The 22,081-nt window shown below is 40.7% G+C and overlaps 1 protein-coding gene across 1 annotated transcript; it reads left to right on the top strand.

Annotated features, from left to right (window-relative positions):
* The first annotated feature begins 1,847 nt into the window (after positions 1 to 1,847).
* Positions 1,848 to 11,667, top strand: fam210b (family with sequence similarity 210 member B). Its single transcript, XM_083892117.1, has 3 exons — positions 1,848 to 2,442; positions 7,717 to 7,913; positions 10,674 to 11,667. The coding sequence occupies exons 1-3, from the start codon at positions 1,918 to 1,920 to the stop codon at positions 10,888 to 10,890; spliced, it is 939 nt and encodes a 312-aa protein (XP_083748243.1). The 5' UTR covers positions 1,848 to 1,917; the 3' UTR covers positions 10,891 to 11,667.
* Positions 11,668 to 22,081: the final 10,414 nt, after the last annotated feature.

Below are 22,081 nucleotides of genomic sequence, written 5' to 3'. Positions count from 1 at the left end.
TCACATGATGCAACACTGACCACAAACCAGATGGCATTCAGTGTTCAGTGACAGAACTTAGTACAATATTTGCTTTAGAACCACTTTTTTTTGTTGACACTTCAAACTGGTATTTTTAAAATTTACATGACAGCCACAATGTAGAATGACTTTGCATATTTACATCAAACTAAGAGGAAAACAGAAGAGTGGGGTGTGGTCAGCAACTGTAGATCAGAAGATCAACGGTTAATGTCTTCGTCTTCATGTCTTTTTTCCCCTTTCATTCATCAGTTGGTTCAATGGTCCTTATCTGAACTGCACATAACACGTACAAACACAGATAATGAAGGCATGCAGAGAAAGTTGGTCTTGTTTAATATAAATGAGATTAAATATGACATCAATTTAACCCATTCATTTGGTTGAAGAGAGTTAGGGTCGTACGTTGTTCAAATGTAAGGGCAGGTCACATGAAAATACTTGACACTTTAACCTGTAGAAGCTGCGTTTTTCTCCCAAAAAATGTGTTATTAAAACGTGTGTACATGTTTCCCATGTATTAGGGATGTGTTGAGAAATAATGACACTGTCTGGTCATTAAAGCACTGATTAAATAGACTTTTGCTCAGTACTTACATAATGAAATGTCACCGTCTTTCTGTGATTGTCTACTTGTTTGAGTTTATTATTTTAAAAATAAACTAAATAGGCGCATAATCAGGGTGGGAATCGCCAGAAATGCCACAATACGATATCATGACGATAGTGCGATAGACTGAGTACTTGCGAAATCATATATTGCGATATACTCGCACAACAGCTCTGGTGAGAGTGAGAACTTGGCGCCATCTAGTGGACTAAAATGTCAATTGATTGATTTTTCTTACTTAAAATTGACACTTTTGCATAATATCGCTGCACAAAATATTGCGATATTTCACTGTATCAATGCACATACAGGCCTGGCATGTGTACTACAGACATTTCCTGGAACGATGCCAGAAACAACAAAGGGAAAAAAAAGTGGTTTATGATTTCAACACTGGAAGTTGTTATTTTTTATGACAAGACAGACGGAGGCAACTAAAGTCAGACAACTGTAAATAGTAAAACTGTTACATCCGATAGCCCTAACCCGTAAAACTGTAAATAAAAATCAACAAAGGCATTTTAGCTGAGTCATGTTTGGGCTGTACTTTTTGGGAGAACACAGTTGGAGAACACAGTTGGAGAACTATATCTTTGAAATGACTCAGCACAAATGTGTCGTTAACCGCTTCAGTTCATAAATGGTCTAAAATTATACTGTCAGACTAAAATCTGTCGATACTCGAGGTTGTGATAGCTGTATTGCACACAAAAGTGACATTGATACCGTAGAGTATGACAAAACACAAAGAGGTATTCGCAAAAACCCCTGGTCGCTCAGCAGTTTAAATCCTTCTAGTCACAAACAATCCCTCTGCCAGCTCTGACAGTATTACTCAACAGATCCTTTTTCAAATTATGCAAACAAACAATGTTACATCATCTCTGATGACAAAGACCAAACACAGGCAGAATAACAACATCAGCAAAAATCACCAAATGTTATGCAATGCAGCTGTAAATATAAAAAGCACCTGCACAGTATTTATATTTATAACGATTATAAACAATTACCGTGTAATATAATTATGTAATGGTTCAGTCACATTCACCACAGAGACGGTTCCATGACACGGATTACACCTTTAAATGCCCCCTCCCCTTCTCCCTGCGTCAGCGCTGATTGGCTGCGGCTGATAATGGGTCAACAGAGGAGGAGGAGGCGGAGGCGGCAGCAGAGAGAGAGAGAAGGGCAGCATGTTTACAGCTGCCCACTCTTCACCTACATGCTGTGAACATTATTCTATTACTTGATATAATCAAAGCCACGGAACTCGGTCGACGGCGATGTTGTTGTTGTGGTGCGGCGCAGGGAGGCTGTGCGCGGCGGCGGCAGCGGCAGCGGCGCACACGCTCAGGGCGCCGCGCTCGTGTGCGGTGCACAAAGCAAACAGACTGAGGTGCGTCACTCTGACATTACGCAAAGGTCACACGTTTCACTGGAGCCGGTCTCTCTGTGGACCTGCTGACTCAACACTTGTTCACCCGAGGAAGCAACGACAGGGAACTCATCCCATACAAAAATGTGACTTTGGAATCCGGGACTGGAGGCACCTGGATCTGGACCGAGTGCCCAGGGGCGGGAGAACAAGTGAGGGCGGTCATTTAGATGTAATCGGGACGGGGACGAGGCTCCACAGCAGCAGAGAGGAGCTGCTGTGTCATGGTTTGTTTCCAGGTAACCGCGGACTCTTCAACACCAGGACCAGCACCAGGACCAGGACCATGCACAGCAGAGCTTCATCCACGGCTGCAGCCACCAAGAGGAGTGACGTCAGCGAGGAGCCCGCGATTATCGACCCCAACACAACGGTGAATTTGGTACTCAACTAGTGTTTGTGTAACCTCACAGTGGAAGAAACAAAATGTCTGTCTGTCCTTCTACCTGTGCGTGTGTGTGTGTGCCTTGTTACATAGCAGTGCAAGAAGAGCTGAGCTCTGTGAATGTGATCTGTCTTCACAACCTGACTCTGAAACAGCAGCAACACAAACACACACAAGTGTGTGTTTCTATTCTTATCAGGACACTTTTACACGTTATCCTAACCATAACCACTTAACGCCTAAACCTTAACCTTAACCTTAACTGCAGTTCAAATCTTAGCCCTAAACTTAACTACTTCATGCCAGAAAAAGGCCACAAAGAGGTAATAAATACAGTACAAGGCAACACACACTTGATTTCTTTGCTCAACTGACAATTCTAACCTCAAAGTTAGGTCAGTTACTACCAAAAAAAGCCTTTTAAGATGTGAGGACTTACTAAAACATCATGTCTTCAAAATAATGGCTTTGAACCTGAATTTGTACTCACAACCTTGTGAGGACATGAACACACACACACAGGTTAGCACAGCTGTTCTTGTCAGGACAAACTCATAGCCCTCATAACCACAACAGCTCGATGCCAAACTCTAACCTTAACCAGTGCATAATTCAAATCTTAATCCTAACTGTAACCACATTAGGACCAGACTTTGGTCCCCATGAGGAAAACTGGTCCTGAAAAGGTCTGAATCAAGGAGGCAACAAAACACACAAACACACACACAGATCTATTTATTATTGTCAAATAAACAAGAGGCCTAACCAAAGCCCTGTTGTCCTGTCAGACACTTAAAGCTGCAGTACGTAGGGTTGATGGAAAAACTGCACTCAGATGCTGCACATTTAGATTTTAGGCTGTAAACACAGTCCAGAGGAGGAGCAGAAGAAGCTTCCTCCTGATCTCATCTCCTAGAGATAATTACACAAGACAGTCATGCTTTTTTTAAAGGCTGACATTAGCATGCTAACATGCTGACTGTTAAAAGATGAGATTTCCTTGCTAAATGTTGTAGATTAACCCACATTTTCGAGGGGGTTTTAAATCTTTTTAACTCATCTACAGTTTGTAAACTGTTTGTTTGTAAATAATGCCACAAGAGTCACCATCTTGACTTCAGACGTGCGTGAACCCAGGTTTCATGGCAAATCGGCCAATAGCGGTTGAAATATTTGACTTTAAACCTAAGAGATGAATTTAGTCAATGTGCTAAAATATTTAAACCTGATAAAACGGATATTTTGGTCACCGAATGCAAGTGAAGTTGATTTAAATAAATTTTTTAAATCCCCTTTTGCTTTTGTAAACTAAACAATAAGAACTATTAGTGATGGGAATCGGTATCGTTCAGTATCTGTATCGGTCTGATACTGGTCAAAATCACTGGATTAGATATCAGACAGATAAAAATGCAAAATCAGATTCAATCCAAAAATCTTATGTATCGCATACTTGATGAATGAAAATCAGCAAAATTAATTTTGCTGAGTCATGTCTGGGCGGTTTATTTCTTCTTTTTGGAAGAACAATATGTGTTACACAGTTGGAAACTCAGCATAAATGTGGTGTTAACAGCTTCAAAGTTCATAAATGGTCTAAAATGACTGTTTCAGACTAATAACAATATCTGTAGATACCTGAGGTTGTGACATTGGTATTGTCCCATCCCCAAGAAACAACAAGCCACCAATTTGGTCATATTTTTTGTAATCCAACAGCAGCACACACCACTGTCACACAATCTACAAAATCCTTTTAATTTCACTCAGGCCTCAGTTTTTATTGCAAATCAGAGGCGCGACATGTAACACAATAGCATTGATGTCTATGCCACCGTGGCAGTTCCCCCATTTTACAGAGTCAGACATTAATTTAACTCTGTGATATTCCGCTGCCTGCATGAAAGTGGAACAACAACAATACCTCAAATTCCTCATTTTCTTCCCTTTTTTTATACACACAATGACAAAGTAGAAAAGACTGGTTGTGTAGTAGGAGACAAACCTGTTGACCACTCTATCTTTTGCCTCATGCTCTGTCTGTGTGCACGTGAGTGGCTCTCTGCCACAACGTCTCCTCATGTTTGCATGTGTTTTCATGCCTCTGAAAAGCTGTTATCAGACACACAGCAGTCTCACTGTGTCCCTCCCATTCACCCACTCTACACAACTCCTTTTGGCCGCTGCTGGCTCACATGACCCTCCCATGCTGCTGCCTGCCTTTACTTAAAGCTTGGCCTGACTGGCCTCTGAAAAGCAAAGGCCTGCTCCCTCACCCACGTTGGACTTTCTATTGTGTATTGTTTTCAGGCCAGTGAATACGTCAGCCAGCCTGTGGCTTTATCCTGGGAGTTTAGACCTAAATTCTTTATCTTCTTCACGGTCTCAGTGTCCACTCGATTTTAAATGTCAGCAGGAAATTTACAGATGGATATCCACAAAAGAGTGAAGGCATTCAAATATGAATGAGAGCTACTGTATTTGGAATTAATGTATGAATCTCACAAGCCACGCAGAATCTTAGACAATGAGACGCTTTCATGTTTAAAACTAGACCAGGAAGTTACAAATCAACATAATCTACAAATTAAAAGGCGATGTATTTAACAAATGTGCAAATATGCATGATTAAAGATATTCAAACTTTATATTTGTAGCCTTTGGGCAGTTCCAAATCTTTATTGACAGGGTGGATTCTTGTTTGTTTTGTAGGTAAGAAGCTTATGAAAGTATTCCTGTCAATTATTGCATTAGTGCCTCATCATTCTCTCCTTTCATGCTATTCCATAATCGGCCTACATTTTGTCCTATTTAATGTTGACTTTGACGTGAAATTCTCCCTCTTGTCTGGACTTTGTACGCACGACAGCATGTCAGGAGTTTGACTAAAAATAGATAATATCCCACTCAGGCCTAACCCCGTTTCCTGTTTTCCCACTGTGGAATTGTGCTCTTGGCAGAAACGATGATTTTTAATAACAAGGCACTGAACCACCCCCCACTCCAACAACCCCCACCAGTTAACACTAAACCCTCAGCCTGATTAAAGAGAACAATGAGAAAACTGTCAGTGAAGTTGAAAGTGTAATAGGTTTTTCACCCAGTCTGCTTAATGAAAATGAAAACCCTGAGGTAAACTGGAGGGGTGTTATAAAAAAAATGGTGTAATTGCATTAGCTCAGCAGGGTGATCAGGAAAATGAGTGGCAGGTCTGTGAGCAAGGACTCACACACACACACACACAGCCACAGTCTACATAATGTAAGAAAGATATCACATTGTTCCATTTGGCTGACTGAAACCAGACTTTAAAGAAAACTACATAAGTTGGATGAACACACCCTGATAATGTGGTCAGGAGTCAAATTACAATTACATGTATGTTCTTTGGCCCATAACCAAAAGAACAGTGAGGAAAAAAATGGTAAAAATTCCTTTTTTTGACTGATGACAGAACAAGTTTACACCGCACCAGCTCAAAGAATTTAATACGTTTAATACGTGAGTTCATGGATGGTAGGAAGAATCAGGATGATGCTGGACAAGCTACCAGCTAAAGTTACTTTGGTCTATGATGTAATAAGTCAACGGGAAATGACCCATTACATACAAGCTGAAAGGGGACACCACCACCTCATGTAGTGGAGGAGACACAAGTACTTGATAGTGCATGTATTCTTTATTCTATACAAGGACAGTAGTCTGAGTCAGATTCTAAAATTTTCAACCCGTTTGCCTTGGTTCTTAGTTTGAAAACAGAGAAGCTATTATTATTATTATTACTTCTACAGAGGACACTGATTTTTTTTGTCTGCATGGTGAATAACTCAATATTTAAAAGGACACATTTTTAGATATTTTTCTGGGGATGTGGGTTCTGGTCCTAGGAAGAAATTAATAGATTGTTAACCTTGTGAGATGGGGGGGGGGGGGGTTGTTCCTAATTCTGTTTAAAATGTCAATATTGCTTAGAAAGAACTCTTTCCTTTGCAGCAAACATGCAATATGGGGATTAGGTAAATTGGACACTTTAAATTGACCATAGGTGTGAGAGTGAGAGTGGGTGTTCTACCACAACCCTCCTGTGGGGGATAAAGGGGTAGAAGATGGACGGATGATGAGAAAGAAAGAACAAACAGACTGACAGACAGGCGCCTCACCTCATGGTCTATGTTACTGTGTATTTTGGTCAAAATCCAGATCTTAATCTGTATTGACACTGTGAAACTGAACAGCCTTGGTGGTGTTTTGTACTCTTTCTCTAGTAATTTACTTATTTACTTATTACATAGATAGAGACTGAGTCTGTGTGTGTGAGATCTGTAAATGTTTAGTCTATCTCTGGATCTGACTGAATAAATGAGTACAGACAAATCAATATTTCAGCACAGAGAAAACTTTAAAGTTTGTCTGCTCAGTGTATTTGAATGGACGTTCAGTTTTTCTAACAGTGTAATATCGCTGTCGGAGTGAAAAAAAGACCAACGCTGCTTTTACAACTCTTTTCATGCTTAAATGCCTGTTACACAGGTTTGACTGCATTACAAGCAAGAGGCTACTGTTATGAAACGTAGCCCAGGAGGCGTTCGTTCAGTAAACGTAGGGTTGCTTTTCTTAAACCTCTGCTGTCTTGGTCTTGTGTCTATACCATCAATGCTTTGTTGGGTTTTACTGTGTGTTCTCTCAGTTTTATTAGAGGCAAACACTAGGGGTGACCTGCTGGCCCCCTGCTACGTGTCAGATGGTGTGATAATGTTTGTTGTGTGTGTGTGTGTGTTTGTGCACTAATGAGAGGCTCCCTGTAAGAGAGAGTTATTGCTTTGTACACGAGTGCAAGCCTGCATAATGATGTTAATTATCTACATAACACAGCAGTAGCCTCATCTTTATTATGAACATTTACAGGATGAAGGGCCCACTTCGATTACTCAACTCTGAGACATCCATCCATCCATTTATCTACCGCTGTGATGAATGAAATGTCTTTCTTCTATACGGCTGAACAATAAACTTCACATTTAAACAATGCACTTAGCAAATTGCACTGGCTGCAATTTAATTGTTCTATTTTGATTGTTGTTACACAAACAATTGGTGTCTTTGACGTCTTATCCTTGCACTAGAGCATGGTTGATTATTTGAATGGTTTCATCTATTACACAGTGAATATTTAACTGAAGTTGGACTTTAACAAGTTCATTAATTCATCATGTTCTAACCACTCCCTGCTATTTTTTTCTTCTCTCTCATTTATTCCAACAGGAGCAGAAGTTAAAGGAAACGCCCACTACGTCCTCGTCGACTGAAAAGGCCCCAGAGGAGCCCGAGCCAGAAGGAGGGAAACCCTCCAAGACGCAGCAGCTAAAGAAAGTCTTTAAGGAGTATGGAGCGGTGGGAGTTTCCTTTCACGTCTGCATCTCCCTCATGTCTCTGGGAATGTTCTATCTGCTTGTATCCAGGTAACCAAAGAGTGGACCGCTTGTTGTTCTACATGTGGCATTTAATTCCAAGCAAAAACACAAGCTTTGGTTGTTTTGTCCATTGCGGGCTGCTGTAGAAACATGATGGCACAAGATGGCGGCCTTTGTAAAGCAAGGTCCCAGTATAAGTACACGGAAAAAGGCTTAATCTAAGACGATGAAAACCAATGAAAAATGACGATGAAAAATTTAAATGGATAATACACAAAGACAAACATACTTAGGGGTAAAATATTGAATTTCTGCAACTAAATCCTTCTAAATGTTATACACCAGACCATTTTAAAGTTAATTTAGGTGCAGCAAGCAACCAATGTTTTTATTGATTCACTGATTGATCACCATTAGATCTATAAAATCACAGAAAACCATTAAACATGCTTATCAATATCCTTTAGACATATTTAAATGCCTTGATTTGACAGACACACAGTCGTAAACTAGCAGTATTTGGTTTATATTGCTATAAAATTGTAATGTAAATTGTAACCGAAATGTGTTGGCTAAGAGGCTGCAACCAAATAATATTTGGCAATTTAACAGAAAAAGAGTCAATTATGAACATAATTAACAATTTCCTATTGACTGTAGGGCTGCAAATTTTCATAATCGATAAATCTTTGGATTATTTATAACTAGAAAAGCACTCCTGCCAAGGCAGCTCAGTGCCTATAAAATACACCCTGCTGGGTCAGACAACCAGTGTTGAAACCAGTGATAGGGTCTATGAATCACGCCAAAATTTCAAATCACTTGTTCCTGGTCCCATTGCGGACATTTCCTGAATTTCATCCAAATCCGTAAGTGACTTTTCAAGTGATGTTGCTAACAGACAAACAGACAAACAAACCCCGGCAAAAACATATACCTCCTTGGTGGAGGTTAATAATCAGCAGTATAGCAGCTTTGGCTAATCCTGGTTACTCTCGATGAAGGGGACAAAGTCTAGATCCCTTCACAACCTTCTCAAAAGCGTATCCTGAAGAGTTGATGTGGCTGTGAATGAGGGAACTGCAAAACACTTAAACAATATCTCTGAAGTGCATCAAACTTCACTTCCTGATATCATACTGACAGTAACATTTCCAAATGGCTCGACCACAGACGGCTCTTACACAGAGGAATGCAAAATGTCTGCTGTAAATTGGCAGCAAATGGGACCTTTTTATATGCGAGGACGCTAAGTACGGCCTCTTGTTATGCCCCACTCAGTCGGCCATATTGTAGCAGCCCTGCTGTTGTGGAGACACTGCTGCTGGCTCAGTCAGATGCAGACACTAAAATCATGTGGAGTGCCTGAATAAAACATTAGGTAATTTTCTCCTCTTGCTTTCTTTTTTTTTTTTTGTTAGACCTTTACCTTTTCCACAATATGTGCAGAATTTCAAATCTTTTGACATTTGCCCTGCATTTTTATTACCTTCTAATGACAGTGATGGACAGAGGAAAAGCCAAAGCAGCCAAAGGCAGCGAGCCCACGTCTGTTTGTCTGAGCCACATGCCAGGGCCTCGAACACTGCAGCGACTTGGCAGTGATTATCTGACAGCTTGGCGATTTCCTCCTACAGCTCATAACAAACCCTCGAACTGAGAAGTTACTCAGTATCCAGCGACCGTCCAGTATTATCATTTTGTCCACAGAGGCCAGGCGATGTGGCCTGCTAATACAGTGCTGGGTAATCAGATGTCACAGTTCAGATGGATCCTTATATTTAACTGAGCAACGTTTATGGAGCGCAGTGGAGCTGTTAATGTGAGAGAAAGAGGGGGAGAGACGGAGGGGGGCTGTGGTACTGCTTTAAGCCTGGTGCTTTCACATTCTTTGCATATTTCTCCCCTAAATAGCTCAAAGGTAAAGATCTTAAATAAGTTAAAGTGTCTCATATACACAGAGTTGCATGGGGGCTTGTTAATAATCCTCCCCCCCTTTGATTTGTTTACTTTGCTGATTCTTATCTCCACCGTAAATGGGCCAATAGGCTATGAACAAAACTGTTATGGAACATGAGTTATTGCACACAGCTTCATCTGGTGGAGATAAAGGGGCACTGCACTTACATTAGCATACACTGGAACTCAAAACAGAGGGAGAGTTTCCTTTACTTTTACTGAAAGTGTTGTGCAAGAAAACACTACACACACACACACACACACACACTGTTTTTAAGTTATTAATATAGTTAAAAAAAAAAATATATATATATTTAAAGACAAAATATTCAAAATGTTTGCATAAAAATAACAAAAATAATTATGAGACTATTGGTATTTATCAGAAACATGAATCCGTATGACTATTCAAGGCGATGGACTGTGAAAACCCCTATGAAACTTCAGTGTGCCGAAGAAAATATTTGGTATCAGTAGTTGGCCGGTGTCTTGTTTTGCTTTCATGTTATGGTAATGGGTCACTGACTCTCAAAGAGCTCCTCTTACAGCACAAGTGAACCAAATAAGAAAACAGTTCCCATGATCCCACACTGCTTCCCAATGTCGTCAACCTTGTTTTTTTTTCCCCCTTTTGTTTTTCATAACAGCAGAAATCCATGAATCCATATCCATCTGTCATTTCACATGACGTGTGCTAAAGATTAAAGATATCAGTGGAGTCACTGATATCCAAACACTTGTTTTAAACAACTGCAATCTAAATGTAGAGGAGTAAAAAGTAAGTGATTGGCTAATGTATGAATTACACACACTTTTTAACCACTCTCTTGTGTTGTTGTGTCTCCCCAGTGGGATCGATATGGCGGCCATTCTGTGCAAACTGGGCTTCAGCGAGACAGTGGTCCGCTCAAAGATGGCGGCAGGAACCAGCACGTTCGTCCTGGCCTACGCCATCCACAAGCTCTTCGCTCCGGTGCGCATGAGCATCACCCTGGTGTCCGTCCCGCTTATTGTGCGCTACTTCAGAAAGACTGGTCTCTTCAAGCCACCAACGCCTACACCATGAAGACCTGTGCATTATTTCTGCCTCATTTAAGCAACAAGCATCCAGATTATTGTTAGTCATTAAATTAAAAACATCTGTACATACTATTTCTCTTTTTTTTAATTGCAGTTGTGAATTCGGGTTAAATGTTTTCTTTGCATTGTAACAGAATCACATGTTTGAAGTAGTTTTCTGTGAGATTAAAAAAAGAAAAGTAATAATGTAACTGCTCACCAAACACCAGTGTATCTGGAGTTGTGTCTTAATGTGTGTGTGTGTGGATTTAAAAACTCAGAAACTAAAGCACAAAACAGTCTGAAAGCTCAAATATTTATAAACCAGTTACAAGTCAGAGCAGTGTGGCGATTTTCAGTTTCAGGACTGAGCTCTTTTCACTGGCCAGGTTTTTCCTCCAAATGCTGTGAAGGTTGCCCACAGGGACAACAGGAGAAAAAAAAAGCTGATGTCTCTTCCACTGCTCCCTGAGAGCTGACTAAGCCATGTTCTGGTGTTAGGTGAATCAGCAGAATATTCAGGTTCACTGTCTCCTACCTCCATCCTCTCTCTCTCTCCATCCTATCCATTCTCCTTACACAACTCAGACTCTCTCCCATTTTTCTGATATTGTTTTACTTCTCTAATATTCTGCTCTCTCTCCTGGCATTCAATTTCTTCTCCCTCTATCCTTTTGCTGCCTCCATTTTCTCTTCATTTGCCGCCTCTTGTTCTCTTTGCTAATGCCACTACCTGGTTTGCCAGAACATTAATCTCTGAGTGAGGGTGATTGTAGTTCCGTGCAACCTCTGAATGAACTTGTTTTTTGGGGTAGGATAGTTCTCTTCTGATTGGACTTTGACTAATAAAGGGAGTTTTGTCTTTTATACTTGGTGTTTTTTTTCTCTCCATGAAATAATTCCACATTAGAAGTATATTTTATCACTTAATTTGGTTTCAATATGATTCTCTTAAGTTTGGTGCTGTGATTTCGTTTCATAGTTCAACTCTTGACTGCAGGCGTGTTGAAAATAATCATTATTAAGACGCACTGCGATGCGAGCATGGAAGATTCTGCAGCGATGCAGATACAGCCCATGTACTAATGTCTGCAGCCTGACTGCAGAGGCATTAGTTGTTCAATTTAACAAACAAAGAAAATGTTATGTCATATTTAATTTGACTTATACTGCTTGTACTGACCGAAGATGCAACGTGCCATGATGAATCATGGACTAGATTTGAATCGTGACATACACGGCCTCACAGTTGGCAGCTTTGTGCACTCCCTGGTCAGTGCCAAATACCATCTGATTAACTAGTCAACACTTTGGAAAACAATTAACAGCCTAATATTTCCCTCAGGAGACAAACAAGATAAAATAAAGTCTAATATTGGATGAAATACTGACGGAAATCTTCCCAATTCCCTAACCTATTTTTTCTGTGGGAGGAGAGATTAAATTACAGAAGCTGAGTGGAGAGAAAAAATGGAAAATTGCTCTATTTTGGGAGTTAACTGAAATCAGTAGCTGTTACTTAACAATACATGGAGTATGTGTGTCGAAAATGAAGGCTGCCCTTCCCATTTTAACCACACAGAGGAGCTCCTGAACTACAAATGCCCACTCCCCGTGTTGTCCCCCTGTGGTGTGACCACGTCACACAGCTCTCATTTCTCACTCTGAACATCTCAGTGTGTCGTCAAGATAGATGCCGGCTTCAAAAACGCGAGAATGAGAATCGCTCCTCATGCATCACTAAGACGCGCACAATGTTTAAGAGATGATCGATGAGCAGCACAGCAGCGATTAAATCAGAATGGAACTCTTGTTTCGGTCTCAAACTGTACAAACTCCAGATAACAGGAGGAGACTTTAACACAAAGAAGATAATCGGGCGGTAATGACGGTGCACGGTGCGTTTCAGAAAGGGCTCGGGTCACCTCACACTGACCAGATTTACTCTTCATAAGTATTCATCACTCTGTGGCTCTGTAGCATGTCTGCGCCATCCCATCTCGCTCCTCTCTGTCCTCCCTCTCTCCTACCCTTGAAGGTTTGACAGGTCAGCTAGCACAGCGAGCAAGCCTCAGCTGGCGTGCCCCTGAAGATCTGCAGTGTAGTGAACGGTAGCTGCCTTGAACGAGACCAATCTTTTCTGTATGTTTGTGTATATATGTGTGTGTGTATGCGTTTCCTGGCCCAGTAAATAATTCAACCAGGAGAGGTGTGAACTAAGAGAAAACTAAGAGAACATGGTGGTCTATGCCAAATATCAACCCAGGTGTTTCAGGAATACGAGCTTTGGCAGCACTGTGACAGACTGATGCGCTCGCGCACACACACACTCGCACACACTCACACCCGCACACACACTCACAGATCTGCAGAGGAGGAAGGAGAAGCCTTGGCCTCATTAGCCATGATGAGGACAGGGAGCTGCCATCGCCTCTCCATCCCCTGCATGTCCCCCATGGCTAGGAACAAATTGGTGACAGCGCTCCCAGCCACTCTGTCGGACTATACCCACTCTGCACTGGGCTGTGTCAGACTTGTCTCCATCCACACAAATGTGCATTTGTGTATTAAGAGAGTGTGTGAGGGTGGGGCTGGGTCTGGGGTGTGAATATGTACATGGCAGAAAGAGGACAGGGTGGAAGGAGTCATTGGTCATGCTCCACTCTCACCTTTTTTTTTGCTCTGCCCAAAATTGAATTATGATTCCTGTGAACACTTCATCTTGAGTTTGACGACCCCCCCCCCCCCCTCCACCACCACCCCACAAATGTATTGGGTTCAAGGGGTCAGAGCTCCTGCTTCAGCACCTTTTATGAAAGTTAGATTCAGCGTCAGGTGCACCCGTGACGGGTGTGTGTATCCAGACACAGGTGCCACTTCTGATGCAAGACTTTGAAAGGCGTGTGTGTGTGTGTGTGTGTATCGTATTTGCAAAGTGCTGATGCACACAATGATACGTAAACACAAGGCAGCAGAAGCGCACACACACACACACACACACACACACACACACACACACACACACACACACACACACACACACTCCTCCTCCCTGACATCTACTCCAACTCACCTCCTGACAAGCTGCATTTTTCGCCCCCTTCTATTAAATTTCTTCATTTTAATTATTTCTTAGAATTCTTACTGCTCCGTCTCCCTGCACCTGCTCATCATCCCTCCTTATTTACCTTCCTCCCACCATCTCCTCATCTCCTGACCTGCTCGGGAAACCTGTTTAGACCAACAGAATGACAGCGTCGAGATGGAGCAGCAAATATTTTTGTCAACCTCTGCGCTTCAAAGACATCCTGTGAATTTCTTTACGGGGACGGCTGACATAAAGTTTTAAAGGTGTACACGATGGAAACGCGCCGCACACACAAACTAACAAACCTCTCCTTCTCGCTCGTCAACCCTGTTTTCTTTGTATATTTTTTTTGGCCACTCCTCTCTTTCTCCACAACTTTCTTTCGCTGGAGCATCTCTTCTTCCCTCCCCTTCCCTCCCTCCCTCCCCAGCTCTCTCCTCTGCCTGTCTCTGAGTTAAGTTTAGCAGATGCACCTGATGGCAGCATCATCTCGGAGCACCTGTCAGCTGTCTGCCTTCATCACGGCTCCACTGCTGCCACAGGGGCCACAGGGAAGCAAACCTGGAGACAGTCGCTACTATCAACAGCTGCATCTTATTATTTTAAACACCAGTGCCAGTCATTTTCCACCGGAGTTGCGTGCATTTAATTTTCTTTCTTGCGTATACGCCCGTGCACGTCTGTGCGAGTGTGTGCGGAGCGCGCGTGCGGGCGCTGCCGCCTCCTCGTCATTTCTCCTCGGGATTCAGAATCTCAGCTGTTAAATGTGAGCAATTATAAGTGAGCAGAGAGGGGAGAGACATAGTTTATCTGTCCTGTGACAGAGAAGAAGAGGAGGGAGAGGAGGCAGCAGCAGCAGGCATAAGTTGTCAAAGTGTTTTTGGCAGCAGTGAAATGTTTTCAACTGTCTGTTATTGTAACTTAGATGAATGTCTGTCACTTGGTCACTCGGTTTTTTTGTGCTTTCTTTGTGCAATAAAGATCCTATTAATATCACTGTTCCCTCCTCCAGTCAAACTGCTGACACTGGATTGGCAAAATTGTTTTACATGTTGGGAATGAAACAATGATTTGACTAAAGGGCTTATGGGATTTCTTTCTACAAATCATTTTCTGCTGAAGATTTACTCTCACCAAGCAGAAAACATAATATCTGGTATTAGACGCCAAAACGGATCACAACCAGATGTCCTACATGTGGAGGCTGCATTTCCGTCCAGATTTGTGTACAATGACGTTCTACAGCTGCGTCACGTCATCCGTTATCATATATTTATTACGTTTATGCGCAGCGTAAATGGTGTCTCACCTGAATGCTGCTTTTGTGTCCGACTTATCTCTGGCTGCAAGAATACTGTATACAGAGTGTGTGACATGAGATTCAGCAATGAGGATGCAAATGGAGCCAGGAAATTATTATTTTTTCCAGCTTGTTCCACAAATAAAGTCTCTTGATAAAAAATAAGGACCAAATAAGGATTTAATGACAAAATGGAAGGCACCGCTACGCAACACTATTCCCCTCATTTCCTTTTGAAAGCGTGCGAGATGTTTCACTGTGAAAAATAAATAATAATCAATAATTACATGATTTAATTATTTATACAAACAGAGAAATGATGGGCAAACAAAGAGACTGGTTTTAAAACATAAGTCATCTTGGTAACACTTTAGATTAGGGAACACATATTTACCATTAACTAGGTGCTTACTAACATATATAAGTAGCATACTAGCCCTTTATTAGTAATCATTAAGCATACATTATTCTACATAACCTTTATTATGACATAAATTTATATTTTTCCTACATAAGGTGTTAATACATATTTACTAATAAAGGGCTAGTATGCTACGTATATGCATGTTAGAGAGCACCTGGTTAATGGTGAACATGTGTTCTCTCTAATCTAAAGAGTTATTTGTTATCTTTTATATAGTTTATTATCTTTAAAGCGACACAATGTAGAATTTTAACCTCCAAGACTTGGAGTAAGAGCAAATCCTACACTCTGATACTTTAATGTTCATATTTTACTTTAACTAGAACAATGTTTGAACATGCAGAAACATCAGGTCATTTTACAACTTCCTACAGTGTGTCAGAGGAGGTCATAAAGTCAGATTGTAGGGCAAAACATTCACACATCGCCTCTAATAACTTGGACTAGAGCTGCAACTAACGATTTTTTTCATTATTGATCAATCTGTTGATGATTTTCTCGATTAATCGAGTAATCGTTTTGTCCATAAAATGTCAGAAAATGTTAAAAAAATGTTGATCAAGTTTGTCAAAGCTGGAAATGATGATGTTCTCAAATGTCTTGTTTTGTCCACGAACCAAAATGATTCGCTAAGAATGATTTCTTTGTTATGTGGAGCAAAGAAATGAAGCTAAAAATGAAGCTAAAACAATCAGAAATCTTGTTTTAGTCATGAAAAAAGCTTCAAACCAATGAATGGATTATCAAAATAGTTGACGATTAATTTAGTAATCGATTAATAATTGCTAAATCGAGTAATTGCTTCAGCTCTAACACTATAATAATGATAAGCAACATGAAAAATAGCAGTTAAACCATCTTTAAGTCCAAATAGAAATTTGTTAAAATCCAGTTAAAGCATCTTTCAAAATCAAGAATGGCGATGATCAGTCATAATCAGCATGTTGTACTCCACGAGAGGTGTGAACCAAAATAACAAGTACACACACAGTGTTGTAAGCCATTACTGAGCTGCCATTACTGATCGAAATCTCTTTGCCTCTACACACTTCATAATGAATGCATCTCATAAATCCTCCCTAAACGATTCCTCCTTAAATGATTCCCACAGCTCAGACTGTCTGCTCAGTGGAGGGCGCTCGTGGATCAAGCCATTAACACGGGGACCAGGGCTGAGGTGAGGAGTGGAGGGCAACAAGCTCAGGCCCCAGATCATCACCCCGCCCCAAACTGCCACCTTTTACAAATGTAATAGAAAGCAAACAGACACACAATTTCTTTCAATTAGCCCGAACTGGTCGGTCCAATAAATTTTAGTTTGTTCCCCAAGACGTACGGCCTTGTTGCATGTCCCGGTGAAAATGAAGACTAATGGGGTGTTGTGGAGCTGCTGAGTGCTTGATTTTATGCCACTACACCACTGCCACTCGCCTGCTCGTCTCTTCAATCCCCCACCATTCCTCACTTTCCCCCCTCCTTCCTTTGGCTAACTTGAATGAGTGCTGACCAGGCACAACACAAATGTTTCATACATTTATTCACGACTTGGATTAATTTTCTGTTTTAAGCATTTTTCCCGAGTCGTAAGGTGCGGTCATTCATCACAGCTTGACAACAGCCATGAAAGTAACCATTGTTTACCCTTTAGTGGCAGAATAGCAGTCAGCCACCCAAGTTCGTTTTACGGAAATAAAGAAAAGTTTGAGAAAGAATCCGAATTAACAGTGCTAATTATGCAGGAAACGAGTGTCATATTATTACATAAAATACATTCGATTTTTACTTCTGAAACTTTAATTTTGCTGTTATTATGATAAGAATAGTCGCCTATGTGAAAATGGACAGAGTCACAAGGCCCAGAAATTAAACCAAAAGTGGAAATGATGTTGCAAAAAATTACCCTAATGTTACTCGATTTATAATATCAGTAAACATTTTTCTCTATAGTCTCTTCAGCACAGTGTGGTGTTAACATTTAGGTTACAGACAGTCGATGGCAAAGCATACATACAGTAGATATTTTTGGGGGCGTGACCACTGTGTGCTAGTCCCGTCTAATAGGTGCGCGATTGCAGGTGTTCAGAGCTTTCAGTCAGACCCATTTTGCTCTTCAACATGATTACCCTAGGATGGTACAAGACAAAATATCAAATTTGTGGCTTCAAAACAGCAGCTCACCAACCAGTAGGTGACATTATAGTATAGCAGAGTATTGCTATCTGAAATATAGTATAAATATGTGTATAGATGGCAACATAAGGCATTCAGATAAGTAGACATCCATCCATCATCTACCGCTTTATCCTCCACTGGAGGATTGCGGGGGGTGTTGTGCCTATCTCATCTGACATAGGGCGATAGGTGTACACCCTGGACAGTTCGCCAGTCCATTGTAGGGCCACACATAAAGACAAACAACCATTCACTCACATGCCTATGGTCAATTTAGAGTGACCAATTTACCTAATCCCCATATTGCATGTTTTGGGACTGTGGGAGGAAGCCGGAGAAAACCCACACACACACGGGGAGAACATGCAAACCTTGCAGAAAGGCCCTTGTTCCAACCAGGGCTCGAACACATGAACCTGGGTCTTCTTCTTGCTACAAAGGCAAGAGCGCTAACCACTACACCAACCGTAGGCTGATTATGTATTTAGCAACAACACTGCCGTGTTTCTATGTTTGTGCCACCTATGAAACAACGTCACGGCAGTTTCGGCGGTACGATAGTAATGTAAAAATGACATGACTGATACCATACCGAGTAGAGTCAAGTAGAGCACAGCCGAGTCGTGCTAGAACTCAAATATAACGGAAAAGCGGCATTACTTACTTTCCATGAGCAGTTTCGGTTCAAGTGTGATGAGAAAAGAAATACTGGTGGACAGCAATGCTGATAACAACAATAAAGGAGAACACTTTGAGTTATTATTTGCCATCACATGGTGATGTATTGAAGATCTTCAGGCCACCTCTGGTTGATGAAGGAAGAATCAAAGTTGCTTTGCCATATGGAGAAATATTAACTACAAGTGAAAAGGAGGCACAGAGGCATTGATTTTACAATTCAGAACTCAATCAAAGAGAATTATGGATAGCAATACTACTGTGATTTGCCTGTGTTGCTCATTAAACCTAACATCCATAATGTGCCCCCAACACCCCCCCCAGCAATGAGATTTACAGGGACAGGTTAAATAAAGTTCAATACCATAGAGAAGTGGAGTCACATGACGGTTCATAAAGGTGGTCAAGCCTGAGGAGAAGAACGGAAAGAAGAAGAGGGATGAGAGAGAAACTGAGACGAAGAGAAACAGAAAGCGAAGAGAGGGGAGAAGATGCACCCAAACAGAGAGGGAGAGGAAAGAAAGAAAGAGAAAGTCCATTATTGAACAGAAACTATGCGTCAAAGTGCAGCGTTTATTGAAAAAACACTTTTATGTGTGCTTCGAGGGCATGAAAATGAGAGCTCTGTGTGTCAAACACATCAGTACAAAATTGCACCAACCAATGTATTATTTTTTTTCTTCTCCTCTTCTTTCCCTCCAAGATTCCCAATCAGATCTTGTGGCTCCCTGCAGGCTTTTATGCCAGCCACAAATGGTGCGACTGCCAGACTGACAAACACACAATCACTCAGAGAGGAAAAACGAGAGGGGAAAAAAAAAACTAAAGCCTCTCTCACGCCGCCTTTTATCACATAGGTCCTTTTAATAAGCCCATGAAAAAAAAGAGCAAGTAATCCTTTGATTTCATTAAATGCCCCCATCACACCTGGAGATAATTCCATTATGATTGTGGCAATAAAATGAGGTTTTCATCAAGACCTGCTGACAGAGGGAGGAAAAGCTATTATTCCTCTCATATTCAGATATGGCGTCGCCTCTAATATTATGACATTAGGCCATTTGGCAGAATTTATGCCAACTAAAGTCACTCCATATGGCTGGTGTAGTGTTTCCCCACTGACAAAACCAGACACTTTTAACATGCTTCATGCTGAATTCACACAGAGATAATCATTTATGGGTTTTAGAAATAACCCCCAAAACCACACAAACTGCAGCCTGACATTAGGATGATAGGGAGAGATAGAAGTTCACTTAGTCTCTTCTTTTCCACCCTTCAGGTTTCACATGAGTATTTTGTCTCGTCTTAACCCTTTAACACTGGAGCCTCAAAATATCCTTAAAATGCTTATTTTAACCATAAAAGGACCAGAGCATGTCCTTTGAGGAAGTGATTTTGTAAATTTTTTACAGAATAACTTAAAAAATCTGTTAAAATAGTGTATTAACAATTAAAAATGAAGAAAAGCAACATTTTATTTAAAAAAAAAAATTAATAAATGTAGAACTGTAGAACATCAGATTTTGCGTGTTAAAGCTCCCATAGAATGGAAGTACCAATACACAATAAACATCACTTCCAGGTATTGGCCAATCACAAGACAGTTGGGAACGCCCTCGCTGGCTGGCCAATCACAACACAGTCTAACTCACATATATGTGTGATAGAACCACTCTATGGGAGCTTTAAACACTGGAGTTATAAACGAACATCAGATTTTGCGTGTTCAATTTTAAAATTTGAACAGTGTTTGTCCCAAAAATTGTACATTTATGTACAGGCATATTTCCAACTCTCCCCTCTATTGCGACAAGGATGCTGATTCTGCAGCATTCGAGTGAAATAACCATAACAGTGTTTTTCCAATAGCACAAACCGTGCTATTAAACTAAACTTTTAAACGCATGGCAAAGAAGATTGCACCGACTGATCTCATTTCTGGCCACACGGGACATAGTTCCTTTAATAAGTAAATATTCACTCTTGTTCTAGCAGCTACAGAGTTTGGCCATAGTTCAGTGACTTTAATTTGCCGCAACTAACGACTGTTTTCACTATCAATTAATTTGTCAATTTATTTTCTCGATTAATCAATTTGTTTCTTAATTGTTTTTTCTTATCAAACCACAGAGTCTGTCATATGGAGTAGCAAAGAAACCAGAGGCTGTTCACCTTTAAGTAGATGAACTCACAAACACATATTATTTTAGTAGTGGATTACTAATCTATAATAGTTGCAGGCCTAGTATATTAATAACTTCTTTCTCCTGAATTTTGTGGGCCGACAAAATGCTAAAAGAAATGCCATGTAGAATTTGCTCTTGGGGGCCCCCTATAGTTAGTGAACAGTATTGTTCATTACAACTGTCAACTCTAAAATACTCCTTCATTTTCATACATTATAGTTTGTTTTGTGTGGCATGATAACCGCACATAATATATGAATAATAGACCTGGGGTTAAATTGGCCTATGTTAGATTATACCCCGGTTATATTATGGCCTAGGCCACTTTTACCCCGGAGTATAAATTAGTCTAGGCCAGACTATATCCCTCTTGTGTAAAGAGGTTTTGCTTGTATTTACACAATAATTACTGAGATGTTCAACATTTTAATCCACCACATCAATATAACCCTAAGAAAATGTGTAATGTCAAAAGTTCATTAGTAATTAGAGACTTGTTTTGAGTAAATGTATGAAACTAATTAAAGTAGTTATCTATATCCTACATTTTGTAAGGATACTGATGAAAAACGGCTCGTTTCAATTTTATTTTTGGCTAAAATATAGATTATTCCGGGGTAAATACATGTTCCTGTTCCTGATTATAAATATTATTGAGTGAATATACTCTTTACATAAGAGGGGTATATTCTGGCCAGGCCTAGGACAGTTTATTCCCTGGGTATACTCTGGCCAGGGCCAAACTATACCCAGGGTTTATTCTGGGCAGGGGTTAATTTGGCCTGTTACACCGGAACCAGATGTGACATAGTGCCAAAACTGGAGATGGTTAAACCCATGTCCCTAAAATACATGGTGGGAGGAATGATGAGTTAAAAAAGAGAAAATAATACTGAATGTTGGTTATTGTGGACTGTCAAACTGTCCAGGGTGTACCCCGCCTATTGCCCTATGTCAGCTGAGATAGGCACAGCAACCCCCCGGTGGAGGATAAAGGGATAAAGCGGCAGATAATGGATGGACGGATGGGTTATTGTGATGAAACAATATTTGTTCAGAGTTTTGAAAGAACAGAAAATGTAGGTCTCAACTACAAAACACGATTGAGAACTGAAAAAGAGAAGGTGGGAGTGGGGGGGGGGGGGGAGAAAAGAGTTTTATTTCAAAGTGTACCCAAACAGAACTTCTGCACTACCACAATTCTGCTGTCAGCTAGTACTGAGGATGTACAGTATAGTGGAGTCTACAGAACTTATATTATTGCAACAAAAATTCCAGCATGGCAAAGAAAGTGTGACAAAAGGAGAAATGGTGGAGGATACTGTGTGCTGTCTGCAGAAAATGGAA

The sequence above is a fragment of the Microchirus variegatus genome (genome assembly GCF_963457635.1).
Source record: "Microchirus variegatus genome assembly, chromosome: 7".
NCBI lineage: Eukaryota > Metazoa > Chordata > Actinopteri > Pleuronectiformes > Soleidae > Microchirus > Microchirus variegatus.
Note: the sequence above shows the minus strand (reverse complement) of the source record. Positions and strands in the feature narration are given on the sequence as shown.

Bases quoted from the DNA above. Each gene is read 5' to 3' on its own strand.
- fam210b (XM_083892117.1), top strand. From the start codon at position 1,918: ATGTTGTTGTTGTGGTGCGGCGCAGGGAGGCTGTGCGCGGCGGCGGCA. The intron at 2,443-7,716 runs GTGAATTTGGTA...TTATTCCAACAG, and splicing joins TTATCGACCCCAACACAACG to GAGCAGAAGTTAAAGGAAAC. The intron at 7,914-10,673 runs GTAACCAAAGAG...GTGTCTCCCCAG, and splicing joins TTCTATCTGCTTGTATCCAG to TGGGATCGATATGGCGGCCA.